Source organism: Filicampus tigris, chromosome 15 (genome assembly GCF_054856515.1).
Source record: "Filicampus tigris isolate MCC_2025a chromosome 15, RoL_Ftig_1.0, whole genome shotgun sequence".
NCBI lineage: Eukaryota > Metazoa > Chordata > Actinopteri > Syngnathiformes > Syngnathidae > Filicampus > Filicampus tigris.
In genome coordinates, this window is record NC_141231.1 from 612969 (window position 1) to 625441 (window position 12473).

Sequence of the window (12473 nt, forward strand, 5' to 3'; positions counted from 1 at the left end):
TATTTGGCATTTTGGCGATTCTCTCTCTCCCGCGATCTGTCTCTTCTCGTCTCTTCACTCGTCTGCTCTCTTAAATAGCTCTCTCGGTCTTCATCTGACTCAGCTGCTCCTTCTAGCGCGTCGGTCTCTCTCTTCTCTTCTCTCTTCATCTCTCTCTCTCTCTCTCTCGTCTCTCTTCTATCTCTCTCTCTCTCTCTCTCTCTCTCGTCTCTCTCGCTCGTCATCTCGTCTCTTTCTCGTACATCTCTCTTCACTCTCTCTCTCTTCATACTCTCCTCTCTCTCTCGTCCGTCGTTCTCTCTTCTCTCGTCTTCTCTTCTCTCTCGTCTCTCTCTCTCTCTCTCTCTCTCTCTCTCCGTCTCTCTCTCTCTCATTCCTCCTCTATCTCTCGATCTCTCTCTCTCTCGTCTCTATCTCTCCTCTCTCTCTCTCTCTCATCTCTCTCTCTCTCTCTTCTCTCCAGTCTGTCTCTGTCTCTCGGTCTCTGTCGTCTGTTCTGTCTCTGTCTCTGTCTCTCTGTCCTCTGTCTCCTGTCTCTCTCTCTGTGCGCACTAGCTCTGCGCTCTGCCTCCAAAGCAGATTGGCCCGCCCACAGTACCATCTGATTGGTTCCTTGTGCAGTGGGTAACAGCCAATCAGCGTAAAGCTGCCTGTTTGCATTCTCGCTAGTCAGAGAAGAGCAACGCGCACGGAAGAAGTCGAGTCAGAAATTCAAGGTATTAATCAGACTTTGATTTAATAAATGTCAGTCTCCTATAACTGACAAGTGACAACCACTTGTAACATTACTATGAGCCCTTCTATGTCTTATAAACACAAGGGCCCAGATGTCTTGCCTTGAAGCTAACTGCTCCATCATTGTCACAATGCAGAGGTGAATGCTTTGTGAACGACATGGCTCCGGAGAAATGTTGATAAAAGTAAGAAGTGATGAGTGCGTGTCTGTGTGTAACCCCACGTCATGAGAAAGCTAAAACTCGACTCAACTCTTATTTATAAAGCACTTTAAAACAACCACCGCTCCATACAAAGTAGTGCTGTACATGGTGCAAAAAATTGACGGCAAAGGTACAGTGGTAACCTCTACTTACGAAATTAATTGGTTCTGGAAGAAATTTCTTAAGTAGAACATTTTTGGAAGTAAAAGGCACGTTTTTCCATGTAAATGCCCAAACCCATTCCAAGTCCCACAAAATTCAAACGTAAATGTTTTATAAAGCATAAAAATGCATGAAAACATGTAACAAATACATGTTACAATTAGATTATTACACAATAAATGAAAGTTGTGCATAATGTAAAAAAACAAACAAAAGAGGAAAGAATAAACATGATGGTCATTTACCTTTTAATTGCTGTCCTCACCACTTTTTGCCCTCTTTGTGTTCATGTTCTCTCTCAGAAGTGGTTTTTGCCTGATGGTTTGTAAAGAACTGATTTAATAATGTGGCGACTGTCGATACATTAATGTCATATTCTTTGGCGAGATCAACCAAACGCATCACTTTTCCTACTTTTCTATTATCTCTTGCTTTTGTTTGACCTGACCTGTTTTCTGAATCTGAGCCGTGATTGGTTGTTGTGAGCAGTTGTGATGTCATTTTCAGTCGACAGAAGTCAAAATGGCCGCCCCCAGAGATGGCTAAAAACGAGTGGATTAACTATTATTCCACAAACGCAATATTTATCAGAATGCCTTGTTTCAACTAGTGGGTTGCATAGCACGGTGGTCGACTGGTTAGCACGTCCGCCTCACAGTTCAGAGGTCGTGGGTTCGATCCCGGCTTTGGCCTCCCTGTGTGGAGTTTGCATGTTCTCCCCGTGCCTGCGTGGGTTTTCTCCGGGCACTCCGGTTTCCTCCCACATTCCAAAAACATGCATGGTAAGTTGATTGGATACTCTAAATTGCCCCTAGGTGTGATTGTGAGTGCGGATGTTTGTCTCTGTGTGCCCTGCGATTGGCTGGCAACCAATTCAGGGTGTCCCCCGCCTACTGCCCAAAGACAGCTGGGATAGGCTCCAGCACGTCCCGCGACCCTTGTGAGGAGAAGCGGTACAGATAATGGATGGATGGATGGATGGGTTGCATAGAACATATTCTTGAAAAAAATATGTTTGGTTTGACTTCCGCTTTAAGGAGATGTTTGTTTTCATTGAACTATAGACATGCATCTAAGCCTGGGAGCTCTCGGCACTTTTTGGCTAGGTTCACACCGCAGGTCTTAATGCTAAATTCGGATAAAAAAAAAAAAATCTGATTTTTTTGCATAAGCGTTCATATTACATTATAAATGCAACCTGGGTCTTGTCTGCTGTACGAACACATGCGTTGCCAAAGTAACGCGCATGTGCAGAAGAAGAGACGACCTCATGCCGAGTCCCGACGTTGGATTTGCGGAAGTAAATGTGGTCCTGCGTGTCTCGACATTTATACAGTCAAGTGATTAGATAGCAGGTAGAAATAAATACAGTATTTGGGGAAAATCACGATGCAACGCTTTAACATCTGATTTCATGGAGACATCCTAACGATGACGTCACGTCACAACCGTGTGTAAAAAATGAATCGATCTGAGCCGTGGTTGAATTACTACGATCGCCATAAATGTCCACTTTATGCTTCATGTTTCAAGTGGGAATCAATTAAAGTAGAATATAAAGTCAATAGTGTTACTCAAAACAACTTTGAAGATTCGACCCGCCCGCTGCCAGCAGTCTCCCTCCGCCTGTGTGCAGCACATTTTGGGCTCCGGATGACGTCAATGTCGGATAGATGCGACCCGGCCGTTCAGACCGCGAACGCATTGAAAAAGATCGGATACATATCCGATCTAGGACCACATACGAAAGCGACCCAGGTCCCATTTGAAAAAATCCGAATTGAGGTGTTCAGACGGTCATAAAAAAATCTGATACAGGTCGCATATGGGCAAAAAAATCCGATCTGGGTCGCATTTGCCTGCGGTGTGAACCTAGCCTTTGTTAGACTTGTAAAACAAAGTTGTCTATTTTCTACGATCTAAAAAAGCTTTAAAATATTGTAAATCACTAACGTTTTTTAATATACATGTGCTTAAAGGCATTTAAACTAAGTCAAGTGCTGGAGTTTTTATTTTTTTAAATTTTGACACCATTTAAACCCTTGTTTCTATGAATGAATATCGGCTTCAAATATCGGTTATCGGCCTCCTTGATTACTAATAATCGGCATCGGTATCTGCCCTGAAAAAAGCATATCGGTCTATCTCTACTCCACAGTATGAGCCAGTCACCAGTCCAAAAATGCAACATGAAGAAGAACAAAACAAGTAGCTCTAGAGCAGGGGTGTCAAAGTGAAATGGACGGAGGGCCAAATAAAAAATTTTGCGACAAGCCTAAGGCCGGACTGATCGAATGTTCATTGAATTTTTTTAAAATGTCCAGATTGGATCGGGTCCTTCGCGCCTGCTGATGATGTCATGCTTTATATATATATCTGTAATATATTTCTTTGCGTCTATGTTTGTTACCCCCCTGGCTGTTGTGTTTTTATCTTCGAGTTACTAAATATAAAAAAATAAAATAAAGTACATTACTGCTACTTTTGCGAGGCAGCTCATACGTCACTTCCGTTTGCGTTTCTCCTGCCAAACCGGAAACAATTTTCTGGTTGACTCGGGCTGCAAGATTGTATGAACTGTACATAATGTGAAGTAAAATGGAGAGGATCATATGATTGGTATGATGTCTCCAGCTGACTCTATTTTAGAGTGGCAAGGTATGATTGTGGGTGCTCCTGTCAGAAAACACAGGTCCGTATTACACTTGACACGTCTATTTATTGTGGTCTGTAACAACACAGACAAAGAATAACCTAGCAACATCATCCAATACATTTCCATTTGTTAACAATATGCCTAAACATTACAATTCACTGTATTAAGAAACTAATCAGCCAAACAATACATATAATACACATTCACACGTTTCATCAATAGAATAGTTAGCATATGAGCTACAATAACTAACTAGTGTTCATCAACGACATCACTCACGAGAACATATCTAGGCTATTATGTACAGCAGTTACCTGACACGAACTTAAACTCACCTTTTAACATTTACACACAACAAACGTGGTGAAACACGGGCAATCTGCAACTACTGAGTTTGCTGGCACGAGCAAACTACGAGCTGTGTCGAAGGAGGAAAGAGATAAAAAAAGTCACTCACTCTCAACACTCAGTGCTCGAATAGCGTTCAATGCCTGCTCACAGTGTGGGACATCTCAGCACTACGTTCGACAGTAACTCAATTAATTTATCAAATGCCAACAATTACTAATAATAAAAAAAGGGAGATTTCTAACATGAAGTATTTCTAATAAAGTGTGTTTTACTCCAAATAACCTTTGCACCACAATCCGATTCTGAAAGCCACGAAAAGTGACGTGAAGTCTTCAGTCAGCATGTAGAACAGCCATGGGTGGCAAACATTGATGCAAAGAAATATATTACAGAAATAGTGTAACAAATTTGGTTATCTGTGCTGTGGTCGAATTTGTGTCTTGCCAAGTTGTTTTGTTTCTGAGGTTAATGAATGCATCGTGCGGCTTGCTTGATGGGAGGGCATGCGAGCGAGAGTAGCGGAGGACTAACAGGAGAGCCGTTGCTCTTTTTTGACTGAACGGTTGTCGTACTGTATTGGCGGCTGCGGCCCTTATTAGCCAAACATGATAATTAAACTACGTTTGACGGCGTGTTCTTTGTAGTCGCTACAATATATTTTAAAGCGTGACATCTTCGGCAGGCGCGAAGGACCCGATCAGATCTGCTACCCACACCGGCTTGTGGCGGGCTGGATCTAATAATAAACCAATATCATCCCCGGGGCCGTCGAAAAAAGCCACATCCGGCCCGCGGGCCTTGACTTTGACATACGTGCTCTGGAGTATGAGTTGCAACAGTCAAATAATGCATCACGAAGAAGAATCTAACATAAGTCACTCTGGTGTTTAAGTCAACTTTGGGGGGAAATGTATTTTAAAAAACCTGAGACCAAGAACTGTAGAGCTTAGATTCGCACCAAAAATCCCCCTTCTCACATCAGGAGACAATACGCTTTGAGTGTGCACTGCTTCACTTTGACCATTGAGAAGGTCATAGTGTTTTTCAAATGTGCCATTCGGTTTGTAGGCGCCATAATTCAGTATTATGTCACGTGGTGTTTGGTTGCTATGATAACGGGCGGGTGCTTAGGTTCACATGTCGTAAGTGGTAAATGCTCAGAAATTTAAATAGGCGTGCTTACTAGCTACACGGTAGGGAGTCGGGCTGGGTCGCCGTATTTATTGGTTGACCGCTTCGCTTCGCTATACGCTTCGCTATACGCTACATTTTCATTATGCCATATTGTGCTACCATCAAACCATCCAGAGTATGTATCCATGAAAGCCACTGTTTTATTAAAACCGATCAAAGCCCATTCAACACTCAAGTGTGTTTCAACTGTCAAGCCACCATAACAACTAGCAGCGCGTCAGACAAGTACCGAACCCGCCCTCTTTCTACCAGAAGAGACAAGGCTGCTTAGAGTCGCTACACGGTTATTCCGAGTGTCCCGAAAAAGGAGTGCCAGAGGCCAGTGCGTCATGGAGTCCAGTTGGAAACAGTTAAAGCACAAACTACTGATTGGTTTATAACAGGGGTGCCCAAGTCCGGTGCTCGCGATCCCCTATCCAGCCTGTTTTAGATCTATCCCTACAGCAACACACCTGATTAAAATCATTAGGATCATTATCAGGCTTTTGCAAACCTTGCTGATCATTTGAATCATGTGTGTTGGACTCGTGATACACCTAAAACAGGCTGAATAGGGGCTCTTGAGGACTGATCTTGGGCACCCCTGGTTTATAACATAAGCTGCATTCAGAAATTAATCGGAGGGGGAGCGTGCTCTGCCTTTCCGAATACACACACTGTCAGAGTGGTGTTAGGGCATTAAAGTGAATTTCTGAACGCGTGTTGACGGCAGTGGAAGAGTTCTGGAGCTTCTAACTACGGAAAAGTTTTTCTTTTTTGTTGAAAATGATTTACGTTAACGAGAATCTGGCATCACATTGTGGCCAAAGGTAGAATCCTGGTTGGTTATTACTCCTTATGGTGCTGTAAATCCTTGTTGTGGCGTAAGGAAGCTGCACGCTAAATTAGCAATACGTCACACGTCGACTGCCATGACTCATATTTCTTCTGCGTCCATTTGTTCCTCTAATTTCTTTTGGCGGTTGGCAAATACTTTCGGTGTATTAACGTCATCTTCTGGCCACTGATTGTAATGCACCAAAAGTATTTGCCCAACGCCAATAGAAAGTCAACATAATTAGGGAATGGGGATTTGGGTGCCAGTCCGAGCTCTGATTTTAATATATACACGTCGCAGGACCAGTCAAGTATGAAAAAAAAGTGATTTATAGTCGGAAAAATATGGTACATGTAATTTTTACTAGTTCGCCACGACCCACCCAAAATGGGTCCGCGGCCCACTTTTGGGTCCTTACCCACCAGTTGATAATCCTTGGTCTAGAGCGTTATATCTGGTGTTTTTACTTTTTCAACTTTTAATGTGTTTTTCTGCATTGTCAGGGTGAACCAATAACATTTAATGAAGAAACCTTTGTAAACCATCGATTGAGTGCCATGAGAGAGTTCCTTCAGAATGCAATCCAGCTTCAACTTTTCAAACAGGTAAACGTCTGCATCTATATAAATGTTGTTTGCATGTTGCATTCTGCCTAGTGCTGTCAAACATATCACGTTATCGGGCGGTAATTAGGGTCCGAGCAGCGACTGCTGCGAGGTCCCAATTGTTTCTGTAGAAATTGTTATTTTTCTTCCGACAGAATGATCGGATTTTTGAACCCCTAAACATGCACGAAAACTCACCAAACTTTGCAGTCTCATCGGGCCTGGTGAAAAATGTGATATTTTAAAGTCGCCGTAAACAACGCAAACGAAATGGCTCTGTAGCGCCACCTAGAATAGGAAAACAAAATAGAATTCCAGCCCGTTTGACCTAGGCCTACAGAAATTGGCAGGCACGTGTAGCACCCCGAGATGTACAAAAAAGTCCATTGCAGCCATAGTCTAAAGTGTACAGGAAGTGAGCTATGAATTTTTGAATGTACAATTTTGGACCATTTTTGCACATTTACAGGGTGCATACTTTTGCACCCATGTCCCATAGCATTATTCAAATTGACTTCAAACTTCGGATATATCATCTTAAGACCTGGGGCAACAACTGGGAACATTTTTTTGAGTTTTCGATAAACTATTGGACGGGGGCGGGGCATCAAATTTGGCATAATTTTTTTTCCTTCGCCATACAGGAGAAAAACCTCAATAACTCCCCTGCACATGCTCCAAAAAATCCTAAACTTCACCTGTACGTAAAGAGTTGCGACCTGAAGACATGATGATATGATAATATTCCATTATACATATAGCGCCACCTAATGGCGAAAAAAATTGTCATTTTTTTACATTTCTATTTACTGCACGGAGCCCGTTGAACAAATCCGACTGAAAATCTCCCAGAAAACCCTCAAGACGTTGATCTTGCTCTACGCCGAATATTGTGGGTTTTCGGCGAATGGTGTGGCCTTGACGGTGCTGCAAAGTCTGATTATTCAACGTGACAATAAATACAGTTTTATCTTGACCCAGATCATTCAAACTTCTCGAAATTTTTCATATTTGATGATAGCCAAGGGCTGAAGACATCTCAATCAATCACATTTTATTTATATAGCACTTTTCATACATAAAAATGCAACTCAAAGTGCTTTAAAACATTCAAAGCAAAACATCGATAATTAGAAAAAAAAAAAAAATCTGTTCATGCCCTCCCTCCCAACAAACCCAAGACAGATATCCATTAGTACATCAGCAATCATTCACACACACCCACACAAAGTGCACAACTTGATAAAATGTGTTAAAAAGACATGACAAGGCACAGAGAAACCATATGAGGAAAGGGTACCCAAGGGGAGCTCTCCACGCCGAGGGGAATGACAGCCCACGGCCACAGGGGCGCCTCCACCATAGAGACCCGGATTAGACAGGCGGACCCCACACAAAGTGTAGAGGCCGCCGACCACCCAGACCCAAGGAGTCCCTGCGATGACAGCCTCCGCGGGAAGGGCAGTCACCCCTCCCTCAAAGCGGAGGCTCCCCCATGAGGACCCGACGTGCCGGTATACCAACGTAGCCAGGGCTGCGAGGGCCCTTTAGCTGTAGTAGCTCTAGTTAAATTTTGTAATTGATCGCGCCAAGGTCTCATCAAGCCTCCCGAAAAAGTGACCGAGGCATGTTCAAATCTCCCCTGCCCTGCTTGCAGCACTGTGCGAGAAACTAATTTTCTTAATTTTTTCAGAAATCTTTGAAATGAAAAAAAAAAAAAGGATTATTTTCTGTTTCTATTGTTTTTTTATGCTTTTAAGGCATAGTCTACCTTGAGAGATGCACCTTTCCTGTATAGGTCATTTTTTGTACTTTGTAAATGTTAATTGCAAAAAATATAATTGCAATGTCACGTGAGGAGCCCGATTTGGACCCAATAGCAGAAGTGACACGGATGTTGAAAAGTAAAAGTGTTTATCAATGAAAATTCAAAGTAACTACAGAGAGCAGGACTGGAGGAATTCTGACTTGAAGAAAGTTTGATGTACTAACAAAGTGTCACAATAACTCGAGCTCATAAACTAAGACATCAGGCCTATATGACATAATAAAGGACAAATGTATATTACAAAAATGTTTGTCATTTCAATTAAATTTTCATTTGGAAGGTGAAACCAGTTTTTCAATGATGAAGTGCCCTGTGATGGACAGGTGACCGGTCCAGCGTGTACCCTGCTTATGCCCTAAGTCGGCTGCGATCAACTCCAACCCCCCGGTGACCATGAGTACAGCACAAAGCAGTAGAAAATGGAAAAAATAATGTTTCATTGGTTATAATACACATTAAAAGTTAAAATATAGCAAAACTAGTTAAGTGATTACAATGCTACCCTCACACAAAGTATTACTGCAACAGCAGCAACAGTATGGTCACTACTGAAACTTTGCAGTCACTACCGAAAAAACAGATGTTTTAACTAGGGGTGTCAATTAAACGCGTTATTATCGGTGTTAATTCCCTTAAAAATAGAAATGGTTCCTATAGCAACCAGTGGCTGCATTGATAAAGGCTGCTGGTCACCACAATCTATACATGTATATTGCAAAAAAAGCTTTAGAGTAGAGGAGGCGTTACATCTGCTTCAAAATATTGACGATGAGGATGAATTGCTTGGCTGACAAATGCACGGCTAAGTCCCCCTGCCCCGGTGATAGTTGTGCCGTTGTTGGTGGTGTAGCCCTTAAAAGTTGTTCTTCCTTCGGACGCCATGGTTTGGCGGGTTACAATATAGGTTTGACTTTATGTATTTATACTGGCGTCTTCCTTGCTAAAGACAACCGACACGGCAGGACAGTGTTTTGTTGCGTCTTTATTCAGACGTGAACAGCCTCGCTTTAATTCACCTCTCTCTCTGTCGCGTCTTTATTTAGACGTGAACAGCCTCGCTCTAATTCACCTCTCTCTCTCGTTTCCTCTTCACTCAGGAAATGCGCCATACCAAACCAGCTCAAGAAGCAATAAATACCTAAGCACAATATAAATAAATAAATATATACTCACAAAGCAATATTGCAGCATTTTAGAAAAATACCTGAGCCCTGGGCAACTGTGATGTCATTTTCAGTCGACAGACATGACAAAATTGTCGCCCCCAGTAATGGCTAAAAACGGGTGGACTCTTATTCCACAAATGCAATATTTATCAGAATGCCTTGTTTTAACTAGTGGGCTTCCATAGAACATATTCTTGAAAAAAAACATGTTTGGGTTGACTTCCACTGTAATAAAGTATTTGCATAAGAAAATCAATCCTCTTATTCATGTTAAGGGTATTAAAATTCAAGAAAATAATAGGACAGAAAAATCAAGGGATTTTTTTACAATAAATAAAATCGAATCAGCGCACGGAGCACGAATGGGAAGTGACAAATGCGGATAAACAGGCCTTTGCTGCCTTAATCTTCTTACTAGTACAAGAGCGAGGGTTGACAATGTCAGTATTTCCCGATACTGTGTCAAGAACGTGAAGGTTTACTTCGCGTGGTAGTTCATCGTGAACGAAAAATATAGCTGAATGCATTGTTTACGTTTTTATAATCCACCCCCAGCCAACAGTTTTCCGGTTGGCTTTTTCTAACCATGAGGAATAGTAAGTACCGCCGCTGATGCTATGCAGGGGTATTACATCTCACGCGTGCGCAAAAGGTACTTTAATGGTCAGCGTCTGTCGTTGCGGTGTACTTTTCCAGCGTGACGTGCCGACAGTCGGCCCAACGCCACAGGGGGGTAAGCGTCTCAGCACTTAAAAACAATAATCCATGCCTTCGTAACATCTCATCAGATTACTGTAATTCACTTTATTTTGGAGTCAGCCGGTCCTCCCTCAAGTGTCTCTTGTTGGTCCAAAATGCTGCCTCCTAACTGGAGCTCAGAATTCTGGCCTCCCTTCACTGGCTCCCAGGTCATTTTAGAGTTCATTTTAAGATAAATCTAGTTGCCTTCAAAATCTTCAATCTTTAAATGGCCTCGCCATTAGCTCCTCCACCCCTACCACCTCAGGTCTGCGGACCAGACAGTACTGGTGGTGCAGAGGACTAAGTGAAGCCTCAGAGGGGATCGAGCCTTTTCTGTTCCCTCTGGAATAACCTCCCATTAAATGTTGGGCAAGCTCCCTCTCTGTCCACTTTTAAAACTCGTTTGAAGACACATTTTTTATTCTTTGGGTTTCGACCCAACATGAGACTGACACTATTCTGTTGTTTCTGGTGTCTACTGTATATGTCTCAGTATAATTAATTTGGGTTTTAATTTATTGCTTTCACTGTCTTTGTAGTTGTATTATTGCTATTTTTGTTAAATGTAAAGTGCTTTGTTGCAGTTTCAGCTGTTGTGATAGCACAATGTAAGTTATACAAGTTGTATTGTATGTATTGTATTTTCAGGATGAGATTATGCTTCCAATAAAAACACAAATTATTTTAAGGCTTTAAACACATTTTAGTCAGGAGTGCCAGTAATTATGGAGTGCAGTATATACTATGCGGAAAATAGAACCTTGGTTTTGATGATGAATCCCTTTCAAAAAGTGTTAAACTAAACCAGATCATACAAAAAACAAAGCGATATTTCCCTGAATGGGTTACATGTCAGCATGATGAGAATTATATAGCCATAAAATAAATGCTAATCATCAATCATTGCTTTTCAGTGACACTTTGTCTGGAAACGCATACGTTTTCAGTTTTTTAGTTAATCAACTTCAGGATTATATTTATTTGTCTTTGAAGATGGATACACACATATGAGAACAATGTCACAGTCAAAATAAAAAGGTAAAGTAACTTGTTTTTGCAACTACAGTTCATTGATGGCCGTCTGGAGGTATTAAACGCTGGAGAAGGTTTCAGTGACATCTTTGAGGAGGAGATCAACAATGGCAATTATGCAGGTGAGCTAGTGTATCATTGTAATTCTGAGTGATTAATCGGCCAGCAGATTAAATCTCCTTTACGTCCCTTCAAGCGTCCACATTTGCCAATTTTTGTGCCTTTATGTACTCTAAACATTTTAAGCAGTTGTACACAATTAACCAGAACTGGTTAATACCATCTGTGTGACGGACCGTCCGTCTATCCACCTATGACGTACCCCTGTTTTGCTGATGGTTGACGAATGACGGAAAACATTTCAAAATAGACGGACTAAACATAGTCGGAAGCCCATGATTTAATCCGTCTTTCGTCTGTAGCCCGTCTTTAGTTTATTTTTCTCGGCGAGGATTTGAAGACCGCGGCAAGGAACAATAGTGAGTTGTTGTTGCTTGTGGAACAGATTTGAGTGATGGACCAGGATGTGAACAGGCTTCCATGGCGCAGTGAGTCACTCTTTCTGTTCAAATATCGGCTTTGAGTCACTCTTTCTGTTCAAATTCAATAAACATGTCTGACTCGAGTCTGGAAATTTTGTTGTGTGCCTTCAATGAGCCACTTGTCTGACTGGGAGCATTTCATCCCGACACGCTGATTATATAGAGCTCTTAGACAAGTGGAGCGCTTGTCAAAGACACACAACTACATTTCCTGATTGTGGTACATGTGCACACAAAAAAAAGGGGGGGGGGGGTGCTAGTTTGTTTTTTGTTTTTTTTAGTTTAGAAACGCTGACGGAAGTACGTTTAAAATCAGAGGCGGACCGGCCTATAGGTGGGTACTGTTTTTTTTCCTCCCCGAAAAAAAAGGCGAATGAGGGACGGCGGAAGTGTCAAGTGTCCTCCGGGCCGTACCCCTCCCATTCGACCATGAACTGAACC

General features: G+C 42.0%; 1 protein-coding gene across 6 annotated transcripts in view; it reads left to right on the forward strand.

The window, feature by feature from the left end:
* The window catches only part of dennd1a (DENN/MADD domain containing 1A), a 116117-nt gene that overhangs the window by 76606 nt on the left and 27038 nt on the right, over positions 1-12473 (forward strand). For all 6 annotated transcript variants that reach the window (XM_086054529.1, XM_086054528.1, XM_086054531.1 and 3 more), the window contains 2 exons: positions 6622-6723; positions 11525-11612. In XM_086054529.1, coding sequence (XP_085910655.1) covers positions 6622-6723; positions 11525-11612 — 190 coding nt within the window. The remainder of the gene's footprint in view (positions 1-6621; positions 6724-11524; positions 11613-12473) is intronic.